General features: G+C 34.6%; 1 protein-coding gene across 1 annotated transcript; it reads right to left on the reverse strand.

The window, feature by feature from the left end:
• Positions 1–1,522: 1,522 nt before the first annotated feature.
• LOC103713928 (serine carboxypeptidase 1) lies at positions 1,523–24,330 on the reverse strand. The gene is made up of 14 exons (XM_008800980.5): positions 23,969–24,330; positions 19,205–19,353; positions 18,304–18,383; positions 14,253–14,375; positions 14,078–14,180; positions 13,937–13,974; positions 13,477–13,578; positions 13,258–13,338; positions 13,046–13,189; positions 12,633–12,701; positions 9,271–9,392; positions 2,354–2,467; positions 2,128–2,173; positions 1,523–2,025 (listed from the first exon to the last, which is right to left on the reverse strand). The coding sequence occupies exons 1-14, from the start codon at positions 24,127–24,129 to the stop codon at positions 1,939–1,941; spliced, it is 1,419 nt and encodes a 472-aa protein (XP_008799202.3). The 5' UTR covers positions 24,130–24,330; the 3' UTR covers positions 1,523–1,938.
• Positions 24,331–25,341: the final 1,011 nt, after the last annotated feature.

The following is a 25,341-nucleotide window of genomic DNA, read 5'->3' on the forward strand; positions in this document are numbered from 1 at the left end:
CCAACTAAGGAGCCCACTTCTAAGATTTAAGATGTACACACCTCTTAATGTCTCCTGCGCATAAATCTTGATTGCGATACAAAATCAAGGCTAAGCTTCATGGATGCATTCTCAGACTATATCCAAATTCAAATGGCACTCGAGGATGAGATAAAAATCTTCTTCATCACCGACAAAGGACTCTATTGCTATAGAGTCATGTCCTTGGTATGAAAAATGCGAAAGACACCTACCAACGCCTGATAAACAAGATATTCAAGGATCAAATCAGCCTCAACATGGAGGTGTACATTGACGATATGTTAGTAAAAAGTAGCCAGGCTGAGCATCACATGACTGACCTTAAGAAAACATTTAAAACCTTGAAGAGGTACCACGTGAAGCTCAATTCAAGCAAGTGCTCCTTTGGGGTTATCTTGAGAAATTCCTCAGATTCGTAGTGACACAACTTTGGATCGAGGCCAATCCAAAGAAGATCCATGTTGTACTAAAAATGACTCCCCTGAGGACAAAAAAGGAGATGCAACTCTTGGTAGGTCGCATCGCAGTGCTCAACAAATTTATGGCAAGATCGGAAAAAAGATATGTACCTTTTTCCAAAGCATTAAAGTAGATCAAAAGCCTTCAGTGGTTCGAAGAATATCAAATTGCATGTGACTAGCTCAAAGCATACCTCATCTCACCACCACTCCTCACCAAACCAAGCTCGGGGGAGATGAACTGTCTTTACCTAGCGGTGTCATCATCGGCACTGAACTCGGTCCTAGTAATTTCTTTTGAAAAATTCAGTTGGTTATACCTGTAAAGATCATGATAATATCAAATGGAGGACTTCCAGCTGAGTTTTCACAGTCATTTTTTTATAAATTTTTCAACTTTGGAGGACTAATAGTTGCAGGAATGTCGAAAAAGCTTAAGACCTTGACAAGGTTAAATTTTCACATGGATAGCATCCAAAGAAAATATACTCGCTGCTAATAATAGTGCAAAAAGAATTGGATGCATCTCTCCACACGCATATTTTGCAGTTCAGCCCCAGAAACTGGGTTATTTCTGTGAGATGTCCTGAAGTTAGAACTATTTGCACGATCTTCGATAATAAAATGGAAAAAAAAACTAAAAGTGAAAAGTTGGCTGGACACTTTTTATTTATATGGCAAATCTAGAAGAAGAGCAGAGTGTGGAAAGGATTAAGGATTGGCCGGAATCTGTTGGTGATGGCCATATGGTGGAGAATTTTGCTAGAGAGAAGTATGAAAGATTTTCCAGATAAATTTTTCTTCTACTGAGGATCTTATCAAAGTGATTAAATCATCAAGGTTGGAAGAGGTTTAAGTGTCTTTAACAAAATATAAGATAGAATCTCATAATTTAAAAGTTTATTTATATAATTTTATGTTTTGTATCTGATTTGCATGTTTTCTACTGCTCATTTCATAGTATCACTAAAATGTAACTAATGGGGCAATCCCTTTTCTTCTGAAAACAAAAAACATTCTAAACTCTCAAACATTTGGTTCACCACTCCTCAATAGAGTTGTCCCAAATATAAATTAGTTTAATGATGATGTGTTTTCCACTGTTCATTTCATTGTCTCATTGAAATGAACTGTGGGGCAACCCATTTCTTCTCATCAAAACAAAAAACATTCCAGCTTGTATGTCATTCAATTGTTGCTGCCTAGCAACCAACTGGACTTATCTCCAACATTTGGTTCAACACTCCTCAAAAGAGTGGTCCCATAAACAAATCAGTTTGATGATGAAGATGATGCAGAAACAACAATAACAACAATAATTGTAACAACTGGGACTCTTGCTCGCAAAACCACAATATGTAACATGCTACTAGAGAGAATTGGTTGAAGAAGAAGTAGCAGCAATAATAACAATAATTGCTGGTATTATGCCTGCATAACCACTATGTGTAACAAGCCACTAGAGAGATTCAGCTCCATCAATCCACTTCTGATAAGCAATTAATGCTTCACGAGGCATGTATTCAGTCACTGTATGGCCAGCACCCTACGAGAAAATCATGGTTTAGATTTAGTTATCCACTAGTAGATAATGAAACAAATTCCATGTCAGAACATATCAGATGTGCATGGATTAGAAACTGATTACCTTGAATGTAGCAAATAATAGATTGTGATCAAACCTAATTGCATACCTGTTGGGAACAAATATTACATAAGTAAAATGAACTTGAAGAAGAAGAAGAAGAGTGGTCGGTGTGCATGCATGTCCAACACTTAATACATGTATGTATGAAAACATGTATATAATGTTTATCTGTACATATGTGTTTGTGCTTGTGTGTATCTGTATATGTAAAGTAACATGAATATACCCTGCTATCTGGTTCTCAACAAACCATGGATGCCATTTCTCAATCACGGAATAGTTGAATGTTCTAATCCATTGAAGGGTTGCAGTGTATGGCATAACCATATCATGATCCCCGCTGAAAGACAAAGCAATTTTTATGTCATGAGCTGGATAAAGAATTCATAGAGAATGCATATTATAAATGAAAAACAAGCTATTGTATTAAGTTTCTGAAGTACTATGTATATCTGCATAGTTTTGCTAAATCATATCAAGTTTCATATTCCTAAAATTGATCCAAGAGGATCATTTGATCCATTGTGAACTAATCTAGCCACTTTGGGTAGGTCTGGATGAACTTCAGTGCAAGATCGACCACATTCAAGACTCAATTAAGTGTAGAAACTTAGGGAAGCCATAACTTCTAATCAGAAACAAAATTTAGTAGTATGACTAAAGATGAAGATAATGTAGGAGCCAAGATCTAGTTTTTGCGAAAATTCAAAATTTTAAAATATTCTTATTATTTTTGGTAATTTGTATCCTATTGTAGTAAGGAGAAGAATCCAATCCGATTTTAGGTTGAACTTTATTGATATTAAAAGAGAAAAGTTCTTATTCTCTTTTGACCAGAAGAAGAATCCAACTCATATAAGGAGGATATCAATAGTATAAATAGAGAGAGTGAAAGGAAAAAGCATAGGCCTTACCTTTAGACCATGATAATTACCACAATTTGCAGATCATAAAAAATAAAGGAAAAGGTCTTAGATCCCCGCTTTCTAAAACTCTTCTTATTTATTATTTTATTTGGGAGATTAGAGTGGAGTGGGTTAAATGAAATCCTCCCTTCTCCCTGATCAAATAAAAAATAAACTAACAATTCTCCAATTAAGTAGCAGTAAGATTGGACATCTAGATGTTGATAATACACATTTAAAGATTAGACATCTAGATGTTGGAAGTTCCAACATGAGTACCAATGAAGCAATTCTTATACTTCGTGTAATTAATTGACCAGAAAAAATCACAATAGTAGTGCAAACCAATAACATTGTAAACTATTGCTACCTTGGCTATTCCAATACTTTCTTTGAGGAAAGTATGAAGTGTCCTAAAGCCATCTTGTATTGAGCTTCCCACAAAAAAATTAAGCAATATAATTTTGATCATAGAATGTGGTTGTTTACCAATGCTAAAATTCTATGTCAGTAGGAAAATATATGCAAGTTTAAAAATCAGGTACAAAATGTCAATTAGAATGACATGGTGGGCCTTTTTCTTGATAATAAGCAATGGAAACAATATAAAAGCAGGAAACATGATCGCTCTTTTCAATAGATTAGCATGATAGGTTAGATAACATCCATAATATAAGAAACATAACTTCTAGAAGAGTGCAAAAGCACATGATCCTTTTGAAAATTACTCTCCCAGCCACTTCAATCCATGCACCGATCTAGAGCTTACCTAGCATTGAGTCTCCAATACTACAGGCCAAGGAGATGCCTAGCAAGATAAGCTCGTCTCACAAGCTTTCTTAGATTCTCTCTCAATCAAACTTGGAGATGGAAGACGACTAGCCTTGAGGGGCGCATCCTCTCTCTCTCTCTCTCTCTCTCTCTCTCTCTCTCGGCTTATGTGTACGGGCCTAGATTTGGATGCCTTAAATAGGGGACTGCCCCTCCTTATTTACATAGGAGGGGATGCCTCCTTCTTGGAGTCCTAAAAGGACTTGACTAAGAAGAGGATTAAATGAGGAGGTGTTCTTAATTGGATGCCCCTCTCGAGAGTTTCATTTGTACTCCAACTGAGTGAGAAATAGGAGATACTAGCTTTTAGAGAGGCTGCTCCCCCTTCTTTCTAGAAGGGTGCATAGTGTATCCCCCTTTTGGGGACTCTCTAGAAGCCCGAGGTGCTAGCCCTAAAGGCTACCCCTACATCTAGATGCCCCTCGCTTGGGTGCTACAATAGCATGGGCGGCAGCCACCTACTCTTGTTGGTTACTCTCACTTGGATCTAATCCAAGTGTCCCTAAGTGTTGACCCCAAAGGTTTGATTTTGACAATGCAAAAATATATTAGTAAAAAGTTCACTAATCAATTTGTTGGACTATACTTAAATGTTTATAGAAAGCCAAGAAGAAACCTTTCTATAACTCTCAACATAGAGGAATGAAGTCTTTTTATCCAAAGCTTTACACAAAGAGATTCGACTCCAAAAATATCTTGAAGTGTCCCTTGAATGCTTGCATGTAATAATAGTGAATTTTAACTTGGGCTATCTCAAAAGTCAATTCCTGGATAACCACAAGCCGACCCCAGTAAACTGATGCAGACTGATATGCATTCATGAATCGACCCTAAAGGAACAAGTGTTGACCTTAGAACAATCTCAAAAGATAGATAGAAAGCAATAAAATTTAACTCATTGGAGAGTCAACCTTTGAAGAACAAGAGTCAACCCTAGAAGCAAATGAGTCGACCTCTAAATGGCCCCATACAGAAGACAGAAAGCTATAAAATTCATCATATTTGCGAGTCGAACCACAAAGATCATAATCCGACTTCAGTTGAACAAGAGTCGATCCAAAAAAAAAAGAGTCGACTTTTGAATGGCCATAGACAAAAGATAGAGAGCTATAAAATTCACCGTGTTGGCGAATCAAAGCATAAAGATCATGAGCCGACTCCAATGAGACAAGAGTCAACCTAGAAACAAACGAGTCAATCCCTAAATAACTACAGATAAAAGATAGAGAATAACAAAATTCAGTCTATTGGAGAGTCGACCTATAAAAATAATGAGTCGACTCGTGTCAATGGATGAGTCGACTCCTAACCAAAAGAGTCAACCCCACAATTGTCATAGGAGAAAGACAGAGCACAATAAAAACAACCGCTAGTCTGAGTCAGCCCCTAAATATTATGAGTCGACTCTTGGAGATCGTGAGTTGATCCTTGAAAATAACGAGTTGACCCATATGTGCCTAACAATAGTATCGACTAATTTTTCTATAAATTAGAATGAACAATTTTGTCACACAACAGCTCTTTCGACCTATCTAATGGCTAGAAGAGTCTTCCAACCATTCCTCAATGGTATAACTGCATGGGAACACCAAAAAGAAGATAAGAGATAGAAAAGAGAATGAATAGAATAACTAAGGGAAAAAAGAGCTTCAAAAAGAAAAACATTCAAGTGCATTCATTAAGAGCTTAACGATCACATCATCTACTACTGAGAGAGTTAGTGAAGAGCATTCAAGTCAAATCGAGGACAACCAACTGATTCAAGACTCCATTTATTTCTATGTATTTAAATTTTAGGAGTTGTGATTCATTTATTCTATATTCCTCTTACACTCTGCTAAGATAAGTTTTAGGGTTTGAAACTTAGGAAAGGGTCCATCCAAATATTGAATTAGATTCTATTGAGCCTGAAGAAAGGCTTGGATGTGGTTTTGCTAGATTACTAGTAAAAATCAACTAGGTTGATTGTTATCCTGATTAAGACAATCGAATTGTAATCTGGAAAAGATTATAGTAGAAATTCTCAAGAAAAGTATCTTGGAGAGTGGATGTAGGTGCAGGATTGGCACCAAACTACTACAAATTTCTGTTGTGCATGACTTCTGTGCTTAAATCTCATGCATATTTACGTCTGTTAATTACACGTTGCAACTCACACATACTCATTAAGTTTTATTCCTCTGCATTTTATTTAAAGTTTTTGAGAAGCCCAATTTACCCTCCTCTTGGGCTGCATAGTTAGGCAACACTAAGGTTGTCTCAAGTCTAGTCTTACTTGATCCAAACTAGCTCAATCCCTATATCTACACTATTTCTCGAGCTCGTCTCTTCTCCAATTAAATCTGAATATTACTTGATCCAATTTGTGATAGAATAATTAACTAGAATCTTATTCTAATTAACTTAGAACAAGTGCCACATACTACATGCATTACTGCGATAGGTCAACTTAGGTTTTCATTCACAAAGACATATCTCTCTAGGTCAAGTAGTTATTCATCAACTGCATGGTCCACCATAGAGACATGGTGCCCATATTGCATTATTGAACCTTTTGATGAGCAGGAGGAAACTAGTAGATCTCCCTATTTCTGCATAAGCCATATCTTTCAATTCAGTCTTCCATCATCCTAGCATCCTTCTATGATGATGAGCATGGCATTGTCTCACCCCAAATTATATGGTTTATACTCCATTAGAATCATTGATAATGTCAAATATCTTTTTATGAAAACTATTTGCAAATATCTCTTTTGAAATTAATTATTAACTATAATGATTTTGCAAAATTGTTATTTTCAAAATCTTTCTAGTTATTGCCATACTGAGTCTAACATATCTACCATGTCTTTATTCTTATCATTGTTTGCTGAACCGAGTAAACTACCCGGTTCACCATATATCGAATTAAACCAGGATAGAACTAGAAAGTTTGACCCTATTTTCTAAGAACACCCCTCCGAACCACCCCAAACTGGGTGGCTCGAAGCCGAACCAGTGTGAACCAGTCGATTCGCACTAGTTCAAACCGATTTCAGCCCTCCCTCTTTCTTTCAATAATAAGGAGGTCTGAGATTTTGATGATTAAAGAAGGATCCAACCTAAAACAAGATAAGGTGGCTCTTCCCTGCCTCATTTTTTTCCTCTTTCTTTTTCAATGTCGAAAAATATCGAGAAAATTCCAAAATAAGGGAAGGTCATGCCATAATTTTCGATTTTAGTATGATTTCATGATATGCTATAAATTTATGGATAATCAACATAATAAAACTACGATCTTATTCTTGACTTGACCTATGATGACTCACTTGGATCTTTCATTTCAGACTCAATGTCTGAACTCTTCCAACTCTATCAAACTACCACAATTATTACAACTCCAAATTACTTTGATTATTTGGAAAAATTTCTGAGCTAGATCTCCACTTATCTCACTTTTTCATTTTGGTTTAGACTAGAGATATTTCTAAAGACAAAGATCATGAAACACCATAGGAGCTCATTAGATTAAGTCTCAATTCAATGATTTTGAAAGATAGTCTTATACTAGATTATGGCCCAAAAATCAAGTTTAACTTGTAAGATCCCCCTTTAAATTTGATGTTGGGACTCAAGAAGAGGTTCTTTATTATGAATCATTTGATACTCGAGACTCTTAGTGAATTTGTCGGCAACTTAGTCATAAGTTGTTGCAAACTTTAATTACACGTCATTGTTTGCTACATCTTGTCTAATGAAGTAGAACCATGTCTTAGTATGTATGGGTCATAAATTTGGATGTTCATCTTGGGGAAGTATCAACTGATAGTCTACATAAATCTTCACTAGTTCTTCTCATGGCAGACGGATCATCTTGAACTAATTCTTTAACCAAATTGCATGAAAAGCACATGAAGTGGTATGTATATATGCAATTTCACAAGTGAATAGCATCAACCTGTTTCTTCTTCAAAGCATGTGAATATCCTATCACCAAAATAGGAAACAAATAAGTTAACCTTGTAGCATCATCTAAGCTCTAGTGGAATTAATGCCACCTGGACTACATGGAGATGGAAGATAATTTCTAAACATCTCAGAAATCATTTGGGACACCTTTGCTCTCTACTGGTGGGCATGGAAGGAGTAAAATAATTTTTACAAAGGAAGGACTCCCCTCACAAGAAAATCCTCCTCAGCATCTTCCTAGCTAAGGATTGGATTGTCTGGGACCATCCTACCTTTCAAGCTTGCAAACACATGATATTTTCACATTAATAACCCTCCCTTTCTTTTCTTGTTTCTTCTCTCCTTGATTCTCTTCACAATCACCGTACCATGTATATTTTTTATTTAACAAAATAGTGGTGTGAGAACCTCTCCCTCCTTACAAAAGAAAGTCTTAAATCCAGCTACAATCTCTAAATTCAAGAAGGTTGACATAATTAGAGAGTGCACAAGGTACACCAAAATCAAGTGTATCTGTTAGGTAGATCAAGGTTCTTTTGGCCATTGATATTCTTAATGTAGTGGCTTATAAGACTTATTCCACGAATAATGCTTGCTCTTGTAACATACATTAACTAGTATACGAAAAGGGTTGAATCAACCGTTTCTCTAAGCTTCAAAGATTTTGCCTAACATCCTTCTCTATTTGTTTTATTTCTATCTCAAGGTAAAATCCAGAATTAAGCATTATAACTGACATTACAACTTCATTGAGAAAATGTCTGAACTACACAAAGGCACATAAGTAAAATAACATATAAATGTTTCTTTATAGGAATTAAGAAAGCAACAAAGGTCTTATTAACATATATTTCTCCAAAATTCCTGTGGATAACCTTACACCTGCACACTTGAAAATCTCTGTTAATTTAGACTGTTGATTAATAGTATTTTTGCTATGTGAAAGGATTGCAAAGAAAATTATCATATACTTCCTATGGTTGGGGTTAGTCTTTCAGCTACTGGTAAAATAAATCAACTAGTCCTAGTAATAACTACTAAAAAGTCATTTGCCTTCAAAGCTGTTGAGGAGTACCCTCAATAATTTTTAGGGCAACCTAATTAAGCTTTCGAATAGCTAGAGAGAAACTAACACATTGACACATTGGATTACCATTGCAGAAACCATGGAGACTCTGATTTGTTTAGACTAATTTGTTGGAGTTGTCATGTCATTTTTTGGAAATGAAACTTAGTTTTTCTATGCCACAGTCCTATATTAGTTTTGGGTATGCACTTGATACAGTCAGCATCGTTTGATCATTGAAGTGCAAATTCGATGTAAAGCTATGTCCAAGTTTGATGCACATAACAGAAAATAGAAAAAAAAAACAAAACATTTGATGAGTTTGAGTATTAAATTATATCAATTATCTATTGAATTAATAAAATTAAAATTGCAATAGTTCTATAACCATACCTATAAAAGAAAGCTCTATAACCTTTCATTGTGAGGTTCAAATGGTATGGTGTCAAACTTAAGATGTTCCTCTCATATCTTATTCTCTTTGTGCACCTTTTCCATGGTCCAGACACCGCAACCTATATAATGAAAAAATCATGATCGAAAAACTTCATTCCAATAAATAAATAGAATATATTGCTGCAACTTAGAATTACAATAAATAAACTTGGTTTGTTCTTGACAGAAATGAATATATATGCTTGGTCTATTATCAATAACATTAAATTTAAAAGCTAAAGAAATTAAATATTTATTACTTTTTCATGCAACATATACTTTCTGTCTTTGTTATTTGTACATAGTAAGATCATGAATATCCAACACAATCAAATTGTTTCAGGTTTTGCAATCTGCATAATAGATGGATTTGAAGGCACAATCATACACAATGTATGCATGCGTGTCTCTTTTGTACATAAAATATAGAAAATGTAACAAATAAAAAATAACTCTAGTATATTTAAATTCCATTTACAATTTAAGGAACCATATGAATCTTTTGATTGTACCTTTTTTATGTTCAAACAATTCCATTAGAAAACAATTTTCATGGTAAATTTTGGAAGTGTACTTATTTAGGACTGAATTAGTCAAAACTATGCAAAATACTTTATTATCTCCTACTGTTGTTTTTATCTCTTGGGAACCATTAATTATCACAACATGTCTTTTCAACTCTTAATTTTGTCATTCCTTAACAGAAGCAATATACCAATTACTTTAGAATTTTGTAGCATACTAGCAACAGGAAGATAATTTTTGAATTCCAAGAGGTGCTTTTTCACGACCAGGCTTAATAGAAAATCCATATCTTGTCCAGCCTTCTCATCAATTGGTATACAATACACCTAATTTTGATCACTTTTCTGTTCATGTATATAAATTACTTAGGAGTCTCTATTGTCAAAATGAAGTTCATCCATACAAGGTACCATCCAGGAGATACTCCATATACTTATCAATACATAGCTTCCTAGGATGTTTACTAGTATAATAGAATAGTGCGTAAGTTGGTGCCCTACGTTTCTATTTAAATAGAAGTGAGAGACCATATGAGAGAATATTTGCAGTTTCAGCCAATGCTAAAATATTTTTATCGAAATGGATCCATATCATTGAAAATAAATCAAGAATCCCTTGAGGTCCAATGATTTCAATTAGTTCTGAATAATTTATTTTTGGTCTATTTTCAACTAGAGAGGAAGGATGGCGAACAGTTGGCAGACTGCCGAGGGAAGAGGATGGGACGGGGGGCAGAGGAGGGAATCCTCCCTCCAATTCTTCTATTTTGTTCGAAACAGGGGTCCTAGATGGGGGCCCTTTTTTTTGAACAATTTAAGTAAAGTTGGCAAGGGGAACTGGAGGGCTAAGCCCCTCCTTTGTCCCTCCCTGGTCCTCCACGACCCTCTACCAACCGTCTGCCACCTTTTGTCTCTCTCCCTCCCTTCCTCCCTCTCCCTCTCCCTCTCCCTCTCCCTCCCTCCACCTCTCTCTCTCTTTTTCTCTCTCCTATTCTCTCTCTCCCTTGCCTCTCTACCATGTTGGGCCATGCTCCACCGCCTTCTCCATCTTTCTCCCTCCCTCCCTCCCCCTCTCTCTCTTATACTCTCTCATATTCTCTCTCTCCCCCACCCTCTTTGTTGTATTGGTACAGGCTCAAGATAGAACAGCACAGGAGCATACTGGACCATGCAATTGGGCAATAAATATGGCCCCGATACTAGCACAGTGATCACTTGATCAAACCAATATGTAATTGCTACAAATGTTACAAATAATAAGATTCAATGTTATAATACTATCTAATATAATTGAATTATTTTTACTATTATTTGAAAGTATGTTTTTTTTTTTACTTTTTAATACTTTTAATATTTTCATCCTAAATAGATATCTTGAAATGAAACTTTCTTTTTTAAGGAAAATCCTAAAATGAAACTACTGTATGCAGAAACCAAATTCTAATAGTATAGTTCAAGCAGCAACAAAAATCATGATTTTGGATCTTCATCCTAGAATCCTTTTTCACTCAAAATAGTCGAAATGTCTTCCTTATTGTTCTTTTTATCATAATTTTTTTGATCTTTGTATCATATTTCTTTTGGGGATCTGAATGCCCACTCTATACATCAAATGTCAAACACTAGAAAACAATAATGTAAGCATTTTATCCACATGAGACCTACTTCAAGTCAATGTAAATCAAAGGAAAGAAAACAAACTATCTGATAATAAACATCATAGGTGTGATCTAGATCCCAAGGGCATTTTAGCTATCTCGGACTTTTGGATGATTCCTGTAAGGATCAGGTGTGCAGATAGATTTATCACAGAGGGGAGTTCTTCTGCAGCTTTACCGGCATGAAGATAGTTTTCACTTATTGACATTTGATGCTTGATTATCCAGCTTATGATTTGTTATCCTATACTATCTAGCTAGTCTTCATGTTGAGTCCAGCCCATGACATGCATGATGTTACTAAATGTTAAAAATTTAAGCTATAACTATGACAAAATAAACTTTGCAGCATGCATGCATGTGAAAGCGATTGCTCTAGACGATAATTTCCTTTTAAAGAAAATCATCAGTGGCCAAATCAACTTTGCAATTGATCTTCACATTTGTCCTTTCTTTTAACGTGCATGCACATGTTCATGCATGCACACGTGTGTGTGTGTGAAATAAATTGTTATAAACTTTTTCTTTTTAAAGAAAATCATTAGCACTTGTTCTTGGCTTGATGCAGTAAATCTTTCCCCAGCTCCCCAGCCTTAAGAATACCTAGAAATCTGTGAACATCTCATCTTATGAGCATTATTATTTAAATATAGGTCATCAAACAATGAAGATTATATGGTTCTAGTTTCCCACATCCATTAATACCTATTAGGAAACTCCCATATCATCTTTATAGGATAAGCCCTAGACGGGGAAAACAAGGGCAGGTGTAGAGGGAGGGGAGAAGAAATTAACTAAACCAGAAGGGCTGGGAAGGCATAGTCCCAATACTTTCTCATGCCAATCAGGATTGCAATATCCTGTCCAACCTCAACAGTTACATTCCTTCACTCCCTTCACCTGTACAACTTCCTTGGTTTTCATTAATTGAGGAATACTCCATGAAAAACATATGCGAGCATCCAAACAAGCCAATTGCTAAAAGCCCTAGCCAAACAATTAGGAGGATAGCATAAAATAATATCTTATACATTTGTAAACGGATGGTTATTTTCCAAAACACCAAAATTCTTGGGAGATTAGTCTATAGCACAAGTAGTACGAATCTATTTTATTGTTACAAGAGCATAGTCCATACCGGCATTGCATGCAAAGCTTGCCTGGAGTCTTCAGCATCAAACAGTCTTTCTGGAATTAGTTCATAGATCTGTCAAGAATAATAGAAGTCAGTGTCATCAACAATCATATTGTTGTCAAGAGCTTAACACTTGTAGCCTTTTCCATCACTTTTCTTTAAATAATCTAATAACTATTTAGTCATGAAGTGCGAATCACTTACTTCCATATAATTTTCTGCAAAGTTTAGTTTAACGTAAATAGTTTCTGTTTCCGCAATTTTTTCTCAAAAATGTACACTAAAAAGAACATAAGCTCGGCTTAATAGCAAGAATTTTCCTTCCAAGTGAAAAAGTTGTGACAAACAATCGATGTTGAACTATTTCATAAAGCACAATAAAAATAGAGCTTATAATCAATACAAGAATTACTAACATGGCAATATATGCTATACTCAGTTCTGCCTTCTAGGTTCTCATACATCCTGATATTTTCATATTGACTGTCTTCCAGGCTGAGTCCCATTTGAAAATGGCAGGGTAGGAAAAGAATATGCTCTTTATTCATGCCTTCAATATGCTGCAGTTGAGAAGCAACGTTCGTTAATAGTTAAAACAGACTACAAAGAATCAGATTCTTTGCTTTACCGTCTGAAATATCTCCAAGTTCTTCTGGCAATCAGGGTGGCTTTTGTCCCAATACTTTCCATTGCAAGAATCAACCAGATCCTGTTTCATTTATGAATAATGAAACATTGAAGGTGATACTATAACACAGATATGCAGATGCATGCCTCCATTTTTATAGATGTGCAAGAACTTCTGAAGATCAGAGATAAAGAAATCTAGCATTATATAGAAACTCACCTTGTATAATTCATCCGAAATCAATCCCACCCGATATGCATAAGGTACCATAGCATTGTTTTCCACATCTATATCATTAGCAGCATTGCCTAACGAGTAGCCCTGCAACAACATCAAGAGAAGGGAAACATTTTTAGGATGTAGGATGTAGCGAAGTGAAAGGGTAGACACATGTTACAGATAATAGTCCTACTACTACCTATTTGAAGTGGACAGTCTCAGTTATGCCAGCTTCACTATACTAGACAAGCATTTACTTCATTACTTGATGATCAATGATATATGCCAGCACCTGATGACTAAAGTTCTAAGGTCTAATTACATTTGCTACAAACCACGAGCTACCCTTGCATGATCTAAAAAGTTCTACTCCAACTATGAAGTCACTATAAATTTTCATTTTAACATGCATATATTACCAACTTGACAATCACTACAACTGTGTAAAGAACTACGTAACCTTAAAATTTATTGTTGGTCCTCGCCCAGCTTCAATTCCTGACAAACATGAACAAGTGTAGAAAATGGAAAGCACGTGATTCATGGCAATTTATGTAAAGAAATGTACAGAGAATAAAGGTATTAGGCTGCATGGGCTTACCGTTTACTATCTCCTGCGCTAGTACCGGTACTATCACACCACTATAGGAGCATGCAGCCAAATATAAAGGATTTGGAAGGAACTCAGGATACTCAGAAAACCACTAAACAACATCACATATTAGTAAATAAAGTTGGCTGAATCGAAGAAATTAAAATTATGAGCTTCTTCTAACCTTTATAACAAATTCATACAAATCTGAAATTGTATCAGAATCGTTTGTAACATAGCCTTCGCTAGTGTCAGCATAAGAATATCCAACTCCCACTGGAGAATCCACGAAAAGAACACTGGATACCTATTTCAGAAAGTTTAATGTTTCAACATAAAAGTGAAAATTCTTGGCAAATTATGCACAAGCAAAATAAACAATCTAACATGGCATTTAGTTTACAGAACAAATCAAAGTAGTAATGAGTTCATATTTTACTCAAAAAAAGAGAAATAACAGAACAAGCTTTAGTTCATGATTAAGAGATTCAAGAATAATTAACTCTACCTTACACATGGCAGTTTTATTTCTTATTAGAATTAGAAGTAGGGATTTAAGTTCTTCATGAAGAAAAGGGTTCTAACTTGATCTTGAATGCATGGTATATATGATTCTAGTAGTGTGGGCATCATCATTAAATAACATAATGACTCATGATTGTAGAAAACAAGCAAATGTGCTTATACGAGGTATGAGAAGTGTTTATTATTGGTATATGTTAGGTAGGTGAGAAGATAGAAAATAGTGTCATGATGGCCAGCGAAGGGCTGTAATTTATACACATCCTTGATCTACTTGTAAAAACCAAGCTTTTGTTAACATAACAAATAAAGGCAAGGGTGGCAATGTGGAACCCTGTCTGCAAGAGATATCTAAAATTCAGACAAACTTTATAATGACGCATGCCAGTCAATAAAAAATATGATACTTTGAGAAGGTATCACCTGACGATGCTAGTAAAATTTTAGGTTGTTGTACCAAATGATCTAGGGTCCACTCTACTTCACGAGGGTTTGAGGAGTTAACTGCAATAGAGGCCACCTCCATTGTATAGCCCATTAAGACAGGTACTCAAAATGAAAAAAAAATATAATATTTTGAAAATAGATTAATCATTTTTTAAATAGTGATTTTTTTTGGGAATAAAAATGTATTAGGGTGTGCTTGGTTGTCGAAGGAAAATGTTTTCTAAGGAAAAGAAAAATTCAGAATCAACCAAACAACTCCAAAACTCAATTTTCTGAACCTACCAATTTTTCAAAGCCTTTTCCGAGCAACAGACATACCCTAAGTGAAATATCTAAACCTAGCATTTACGAAAAAAAGAAAGTACTTCCAATTTATATCATCAAATCTTTTAACCTACATAAGCACCTACTAGGGGATATTTGCTTATGTTAAGCACTTCCAACTATGTCCTCTTCAAGTTCCTTTCAAAGTGACCTTTCACAGAAAGAAGAGGTCTTGATTCAAAAGTGTCTCTACTCTCATTTTTAACAACAAATGACATCATCTCAATATATATATTTTCAATTATTTTACATTTTTATGGGTTCGTAAATGAGAACCACAAAATCGTTAAATGGATGAAGGGAAACTAATGCAGTAGGTACTTGAGATGGGTAATCATAAGGTCAGACCACTATATAAGTGAATAATGTGCTTCCCAATGTCAAAGAATGTGCTACATTAAACTAATTCCCGAATGTAGTGAGAATTAGGCAAAAGTTCCCATACTTTATTAGACAAATGTTAGTAAAGAAGTTAGTCTAGGAAAGTAGAATATGTTGGAAACTTGGATTATAGGGTTGTTTTGATGGAACTAATAGAGACAATGGTTAGGAGGAGACAGAACATAACTTGCCTACGAAAGATTATGCAAATAGGAGAAAAAGCAAAAAAAGTTGGTAAGACTGGTAATAAATTTCAGTATATTGGGAAACACAAGAATAAAATAGAGTATGAATTATTGTGGATAAGAGTTTGATATAGTTACTTAAGAGAGTAGGAGATAGAAATCTTGATATAGTTGTAAGAAAAGAGTACATTAATATTGTTACTTCTTATGCTCCTCTGGTAAGATTAATGATGTTACAAAACAACACTTTTGAAGAATATAGATAGACTAATTCAAGAAATTTTTATCAGAGAAGATATTTATTTGAGGAGGTTACAATTTTGGAGATAGAAACAAGGAAGAAAATATCATTTTGGAGTTCATGATAGCATATATGCTAGTGTTAGTTGAACCTTGCTTTCAAAGGACTCTCACTTGATAACTTTTACAAGTGGATATAATACTACCAAAATAGATTTCTTCCTTAATAGAAAGACTAATCGAGTTTTATATAACTTTTGTAAAGTTATACCTGTTGAGAGTTTAATCATCCAATACAAATTGATAGCTTTGGATGTGTGTATTAAGAAATGAAAGAGAAAGATTAAAGAAAATAGGAATCTGCGGATTAGGCCATAAAATTTGATAGGAAAGACGAATGGTTTTTAAGAATAGAATGTTGAAGAAAAGAAAATGGAGTCTAGATGGGAAAACCAATACCATGTAGGAAGAACTGGCTAACAATATTCAGAAAGTGGCTTGTTAAAGTATTAGGAGGATCAAAGATAAAAGACCATTGATAAGGAAAGGGAACTTCTAGTTGGCTATTAAGGTGAAAAGAGAGTGTTATAGAATACTACCTAAATATATATATATATATATATATATATATATATATATATATATATATATATATATATATATGAAATCTATAAGCCAGTTAAGAAGTAAGTTAAGAAGGTTGTATGAGAGGCTAGATTCAAAGAGTATAAAATGTTATATTGTAGGTTATAAACTAAAAAAGTGTAGGACGACATCTCTAAGATTGTAAGGCTAAGAGAAAAGAAAACTAGAGATTTTAGGTTAAATGTGTTAAAGATAAAAGTCAAAAGATTTTAGTTAAGGAGGAGGAGACCAAAGAAAGATGAAGTTAGTGATAATACATTTGAAGAAAGTCAGGTAAACAATTCAGGATGCCTTATTAGATCTACAAACGATAGATTAAGTATATTCATAGAATTAGAGTATCTGAGGTAATGAAGGATACGAAAAATAGAAAAATAGAAAAAACGGTTGAACCTGATAGAATTCCTATTGAGGTTTGTAAGTGTTTAGTAGCGTATGAATAATATAGTTAACTAATTTGTTCAAGTTCAAGAAGATGTTTGGTGAATGGAGAAATAGCATTGTAATACCAATTTATAAGAATAAAGATAATATTCAAAATTGTTCTAACTATCGTGGTATTAAACTCAAACTATGCTATAAAATTTTGGAAGATAATGATTTAGCATAGATAAATATGTGCAAACACATGCCATAGATCTTATTACGAATAGTAATACCTAATATCATAAAATAATAATGGTTTGCTAATTAAATTTATTGACAAAAAGACCTAAATCATGCCTTTTAATATGGTATTTATATTTACATAAGAAAACACATGCCATAGATGTTATTATGAATAGTAATACTATAACAAGGAAATAGTGTCAAATTACTAAAATTATTGAATGGGAGAATAATAAATTTACACCTTCACAAAGTACAATTTTACTTATTTAGACTAAACATAATAAACCTACTCTATAGTTACAACCTATAACTAGCCTTCACTCTTGATAGTTCTGATAATTAACGCTAATTTTTCTCCACCACATACATTCATTAGCATGGTTTCTCTATGCTAACTATCAGATCAATGATCATATCCTACCGGTCTTGGCCTATCATAATGTTGCTTGCATTAGTTGTCTCTCTTTATCTAGCCTATAACTTGGTCTCTATACTTGAGAGCATCATGGAGACCGATTCGCCTTAATCTACTGCTAGCTATTCAACTTCATATGCTATATATTATAGTTGATTTATTGGTCTATTCATCAATATCCTAGCTGAATCTACCTCTTCAGTCTGTACAACCACTACAAAGATTTATTATGGATGGGCCCTATCCTGTCTAATAAAAGTTACATGATTTCGATCTATCTTTACTTCCCCTAGACTTGTCCATATAGCGCTTGCTCATGACTTCCAACTAAGTTAATGAGATAGGATGTAAACAGATATAAATAGTAAAACATAAAATATATAGCTAATTTGACCATAAACAATTTTTCATGCATGGATTTGATTATATGTACTACCCATGTACAATCTATTTAAATATGATACCTTAGTCCACGAAAAAGGATTTTGTTTGAGTTTTGCTGGTCCTTTAATATGAAATTGATTATAGTCTATCTTGAACGGACCTGAAACAAGTTATCACAAATAATCAAACAAGTATTTTAGGTAACTAAATTTCTAATAAAGTAGTTTTTGGAAATAAACTATTTCAACTATATTAAATCATTAAATACTTTAGTCAATGAAATAAGACAAACAAGCATATCAAATAATACTACATTTAAAATTAACTTTGAACTTTAATACATTTAGAATAAATTCATAAATAGATCACCTAGTAAACTCTATAATAACACTTAGAACTCATTCGGTAATAGTTAACTTTTAGGTGGTACTTTTGAGATAAATATAAATTTCATTCGTTTACAAAATGCACATTGCAATTCAACAAATATCTTGTGATATTTTTTGTTAACCAATTATATTAAATAAGTTATTTATTAGTAATACTTTTGTTGTTCTTTGATATGATTTATAATTGCACTAAAGATAAAGTTTTATTTTTTTTTTCTTGTAATATTATATAACTATAGTTAGTTTGGCATTTATAATAAAATTATAATATTATTCTTAGTATAACATTAAAATTGATTGGATTTGATTTACCAAATAATAGTTTTTTAACCTATTTTTGATGATTAATTAGTTTAAAATTAGTAAAATAAAAATAAATTATACTTACTATATATCTAAGCTTATATTAATTTTATAACAATTTTGTATACATCAATGATATTATTTTTTTATTAATGAAATTATGAAAATATAAAGTTATACGTACCTTTAACATTATAATTTTGTATATAAACAAAATCTCAAATTATTAGAGGAAGATATTATAAACTAAAAATAAAAAAATTAAATAAAAAATATATGATCTTCGTACCAACTAATTGTACAAGTGCACCTATTCCTGCACAACCAGGACCACCATTTATCCATATTGTAAGTGGATCTTCTAAAGGATTTCTTTCTGAGGAAGCAAAATAATAATATAGGTGTCTTTCATCAGCTTGATTACCCACAGTTATATACCTGTAAGCAAAGAAATTAAAAGTAAATAATTATAACAGAAAATAGTTACCAAAAGTTCAAGCCATATCCAAATATATATCTGAGTTTTGTTATGTAATATTATACTTGTTGTATAAGAATATCTGCAAAACACATCTAAGAGATGTAAAAGTATGATATCTAATAACTTTATGCTTTCAATTTAAGAATTTCTTTAAAATCCTATTGAAATAGATGCATTGTTGTTACCTACGACAACCACTATAGAAAATAAAAATTTCCACTTAAGTAAGAAAACAATTTAGATGGAGAATTTCTCAAGAGTGACAAATGGAAAGCAAAGCAAGTAGGAAATTGCAATATTATAAGAAATTAAAAGAAAACTACAAGTCATTTCAAACATCCTATTGTCCCTTTGCCTCAAAGATTAAAAATAGTTTTTGGTAAAAGTAGCAAGAGCTCATCACTAACAAGCATCAATAATAAGTGGTTAAAGTAGAGCTACTACAAGTTGTAGCAATAATGGAGGGCAACATAAAACGTCAATTACAAACGATCCCCCAAATGTCATTACTTTAAAATATGAAAATTTCACTCCTCTCTTTTCTTTCCTTCTTCATTCCTCTCTCCATTGTTTTTTAAGCAATAATATGTTATTTGACACTACCCAAGGTTGAACATGGGATCTCTCCTATGGAGAGAAGGATGCCAACCTGTTAAGATAATTGCTGTTGCACCATCATCCCTCCCTCCATTTATCTAACTTATTTTTATCCTTATGAAAGTTGATAAACACAAGTCTAACAAGTATTCATACTCAAAAATGATAGTTACAAAATCAAAGAATATTTCTTTGTTATTCTGTTTGTTATCTTTATACTAAGAATACCCTCTCACTTATCCTGATATATATAAATCAATCCACTTTCTCTCTTCCCTTTCCAAAGAAAGTTTATTGAGACATATAATATGTAAAGCATAAATAGTTAGCAGCTTGTGATTTGGGTGATTGAAGATAAACAAAATATGTAATAATAGTGAAATGAAGTGGTAGTGCTACTAAAACAATAATATAATGACTAGTTCTATTATGGATCCCTCGCATTACAGTTTAGGCAACCTCTAATGTGTAATCATTTAAACCTTATCCAAAAAAAAAGGCTATTACATAGACAAAATGAAAGCTATTATTTGATATGTTATTTGAAACATTTTTAATTTTTGGGTGATACCTAAGATTTGACCTTTGGACCTCCTTCAAGGCCAAGATGAGAGATTCCAACCAATTGAGCTAACAATTACTAACCTCTTTTTAAAGTAGCTAAAAATAATATCTTATTCCAACTTAGCCACCAATTTGCCACCCATTTCATCAATAGCAAAAGATGAAGAAAAGTCTCAATAAGCTTGTCCACTATTAGATAAGGAGAAGATAAGTTTCTCAAAAACTACATTGACCGGTTCAATGCTAAGGCATTAGAAGTACGTGAGCTGGACCATTCCATCATAATTCCCGCGGCTATAAACAAACTAAAGAACTTATGCTTTAGCTTCTCCTTAGAGAAGAGACTTTCAAAGGATTTGTCCAAGCTCCTAACTTGGGTGGACAAGTACATAAATATCGTGGAAACCATTGCTGCTCGGAAAGAAGCAGTGGAGAAAGAAAGCCATAACCGTAAAGATCGCGAGAAGGATGACCCAAGAAAAAAATGCAGCCAAGAAGAGCAAAGTGTTGTACCACCCTGGAGTCCACCATATAAGTCTGAGAGCTATACTCCTCTCAATGCATTGAGAACCCAAATTCTGATGGAGACCTAGGACCGAAACTACTTATGTTGGCTTTGAAAGCTATGAATGCCTGCCAAGAAGAGGCACATGAGTAAATACTACCAAGTCCCCAAAGATTATGGACATGATACAGAGGGATGCCTTCAACTAAAAGATAAGATTAAAGCCCTAGTCTGGCGAGGACACCTCGAATGGTTTGTGAGTGATCATAAGAGCTTTGGTCAAGATAGGCAAACTCCAGAAATATAGGATGATAATCAACTACTTGTCAGGGTGATAGCCACTATCTTCTAAAGACCTTTAGTGAGGAGCCCAAGCCCTTTAGCCTAAGAAAAATGATGTTAGAACCTAGACAAGTTGGGAGCATCCATGTCGAGTAGTTTAACTCGAAAAGTTCTGATCCTAGCAATGGCAAGATATAAAAACTAGTAAGAATTCTATCTTTGAATCTTTATCTTTACTACAGCTAATTGATAGTGTAATTGTATTTAAAATTCTACCAAGGGACTAAAGCATTATAGGTCATACCAATTTATGGAAGTTTGAGACCTCAAAGGATCTCCTATCTTGAAAATCCTAGCTCAATCTAGGAGGTACACTCAGCCCAAACACTAGAAGTGTTCGCTGACTCAAAGGCCTATTAGTATTAGCTCTCAAAAGTCAAGCAAGCTTGCTGAACCTTATAATCGTTCTCGTGTATTCTCAAGGCCAGTTGTCCCTTGAGGTTCAAGCAAGCCTACTGGCCCTTATACTCATCCTCATGTATTGTCAAGGTTCGTTGGGCCCTAATGCACTGCAAGCCCGCTGGTCCTTATACTCATCCTCTAGTATGCTCTTAAAGGATCCAACTTTGGCCTCCCCCCCGGTTGTTGTCTCCTTGGCCTCCTACAAGGCTAGATGAAGCATTTTCACATGATTATGAAGACATATTTCCTAAGGAGAGTCCATCCTACAAAAGTAAAAAAGGGAAAATAAACAAGAAGGCCAAATACCTAAAAGAAAAGAAAGGGGAAGAGTAGAAAAAACAGCATCCAAAGTTGATTTAGAGTGACTTAGTGAATAGATTTTGCAAGAATACCTCTTAGAGTAATGGAGGTAATGCTTAAAGGTTTCTCAAGCATAATGGATTTGCAAGGGACTTTAACCTTCTTTAAAGAATTCTGGATGGTTTCGATTGGTCCGCTTAGTTGTCTTTCTACCAAGATCAACAAACACATGTCGCACCAACATTGCTCCAAACGATCAAATGATGCTTTGGGAGGCAGAGCATCATAACTCATCCCTCAGGGGATCCTACTTCAGAGTTAATGCCTTTATTAAAGGGGCATGGAGTCTAATATATGGTTACTTCCTTCCCTTGAATTAGAAAGCTGCTTTAGGCTTGAAAATTGGCCCAATGAGATTTATCCAGCCTAGGCGCATATGGCAACCCACGCACATCTAGAAACTCTCCAAGGCATTATAGTTTGATCTTCTCTGTTGGGATGAGTAAAACTAAGGCGATAGACTTTTGAGGCCGATATCTCTAGGCTCAACTCGGCCACCTATCTGAGCCGAGCAGGATCTTCCGATAAAGGAAGCAGCTCGGTCCCTTCGCCTCAAATTTATACTTGGCCTCAACAATCTCATCATGTACCAAGTTATTATAACACGTCCTCAAGATTGTTATGTCATAGTAGTAGTCTGTTATGGCACGACCCCAAGTTTGTTGAGATATGATTCGTTAAAGATGTGAGATCCCAAGTATAAATAAACCCAAAGGTCCCCTGCAAAAGAGGTAACTCAAAAATCATCATAACTAAGGGAGACTCTGTCTTTTAGTTCTTTCTTTTCCTTTGGTTCCTCTCTAAAACCCTCTTTGATATAAGCAAGGGAGGGCCTAGCAGTTGACCTACACGATTAATTTTGATGATTATAAAACATATGAGTATAAGTTCTAATGGTTTGACTTGCCTTAAAAATAGAAAAGTTGAGTTTTTTAGGAAGTTCAATGAGTTTGAAAGGTTAGAGAAGAAATATTTGAAATATTTTGAAAGCTTCTGTAGTAGAGAAGTCGACCCCAAGTAAAGAAAAGTTGACCCTAGAACCTCAGGAGTTAACCCCTAACTTGCAGAAGTCGACCCTAGAAAGCCACAAGCCAATAATAGAAGATAGTCATTTTTAGGCACTCCAGGAGTTAGCCCTAGGGCTTCAAGAGTCAACTCCAGATTTCAAGGGCTAGCTCTAGCTCTGTAGGGGTTAGTTTCTTTACACTTGATGGCTCCAATGACTAGTTTTCTTGTAAACACAAAGCATATAAAATGGCTTCTAATGGCTATTGGCTTCTCTCTAACAGCTAAAAATAGCTCCTCAATAGCTTTTCAAGCCGTAAATGCTTCCAAATTTAATTGGAGAAAGAGTGGATCGAGGAGATTGAGTGGATGAGGAAAACAAAAAAGAAATACAAGCCATCCACCACTTGTAGAGCTTCAACTTGAGCATTAATCTAAGAAAGGACCATTCAAAGCCTTCACCTACTTTAAAGAGGACTTCCAAAAATCTGTAAAGATAGAGCCTCAATATCTATTTATTGAGTTTCACCACAAGAATAAGAGAAAGCAAGAAAGAAAAATGGAAAAGGGCGGAATTCTGCCCACTTCAAGATCCTAATGTTCGAAGCAATCAAACTCGAGCTACAATAACATAAATCCAACCTTTATAGAGATTAGGGAATCTCATGTGAGGCGTATGATATATTTGAGGATCAAATTATCAAATTACAACAACATAAATCCAACCTTTATAGAGATTAGGGAATCTTATCCTATGGGTACATGCATTTCATATTGTTTGAGGGTCTAAATCTTACCCGGCATAGTGTTTTGAAGGTAGTTGGCCATCGAACCCTGGAAATCGCTTCACCTCTGCATTTGTTGATGCCCCTTCGACAAAAGCCGACAAGAATAACAATGCTAACACATAGTGTTGTATATGAGAAATCGAAAAGCTTGTAAAGATGATGTTTATCATTCTTCTTCTCTCTTCTCTATGTATTCTTCTTTTATTTTGTTGGAATATTTCCACAGAGGAGCTAAGGAGGAGAAGAAGTAACTTTTAGAGTTTTGCGGTGAGGCTAGCTTTATGAAACAACATGCCAAGGGATGCATTAGCGGATGGTTAGATATGCACCACGTTGCACACTTTAAAATTACTAGTGAGATGCCTTTCCATTTCTAGCTATGCTGCCAATGGGATACATTTATATCGAATGGCTAATACAATGCATCTACCCAAATTAAAATGAGTGCAATAAATCTGCATGAATAGAGTCCAAATCCCTTCTCATCACCAATGAGTGAGATAAATTCATTGATGTCTATATAAGGGTGGGTGCAATGAATTTGGATCTTCTCCATTTGAGGATTTATTACCTTCATGCAATGGACTGTAATGGGGTGAGTCCATTGAATCACACGATCCATTTGTACATGGTTCTCGATTTGCAATTCATGGGAACCATTACATCATTGACCATCATCCAAATCATGAAAATAGAGCGGATCTTGAATAGGATGGAATAACTCGATTTGATGATGAGTTCTTGAGAGAGTACTTGCGAGAGAGCTTGCAAAGCATACTTATCTTGATACAAACAGTCATCATGTAATTTTATAAATAAGAGTGGAAAAGGTTGACTCAACTTCAATTAAGTGATGATTTGTGCATGGAAGCAAAAGAGTTCACCTAATTCAGTGGCAAAAGAATTTGGTTAAGGTCACTACTAAGATAAACCAAGCAGGACTAACAAAGCCTCTCTTATCTCGACTAAGAATTAGAGTTTCTCTAATAATGTAGCAAATAAAATATTGTGCTTTTCTTATTTGCATTTTTATGATTTTATGATGGTTTTAGAAGCAAGAAAATAAACAAATGACTAAAAACCTAGTCTAAAATAACTATAATGAAGCAATCAAACTACATCTAAGAATAACTAGCTAGATATCTCACCTACCAATTCTCTCATTCCAACTAGAGTTGCATATGTAGGCTCATGTGTGACGCATCCAAAGGAAAACCAGCTCAAAATTCAGTTTCTGCAAGGCTGGGGTCAACTCATGGAAAGCTGGGATCGACTCATGAAGAGCTGGGGTCGACCCCAGTGAAGGAAGGGTCGACCTCAGGAAGTCACAGGGAGAAGACAGAGAGCAGTTCTCTGTTCGTCTCAGAGGGGTCGACCCCAGT

This window comes from Phoenix dactylifera, chromosome 13, assembly GCF_051530095.1.
Source record: "Phoenix dactylifera cultivar Ajwa chromosome 13, Ajwa_hap1_PhDact_Kaust_v1.1, whole genome shotgun sequence".
Lineage (NCBI taxonomy): Eukaryota > Viridiplantae > Streptophyta > Magnoliopsida > Arecales > Arecaceae > Phoenix > Phoenix dactylifera.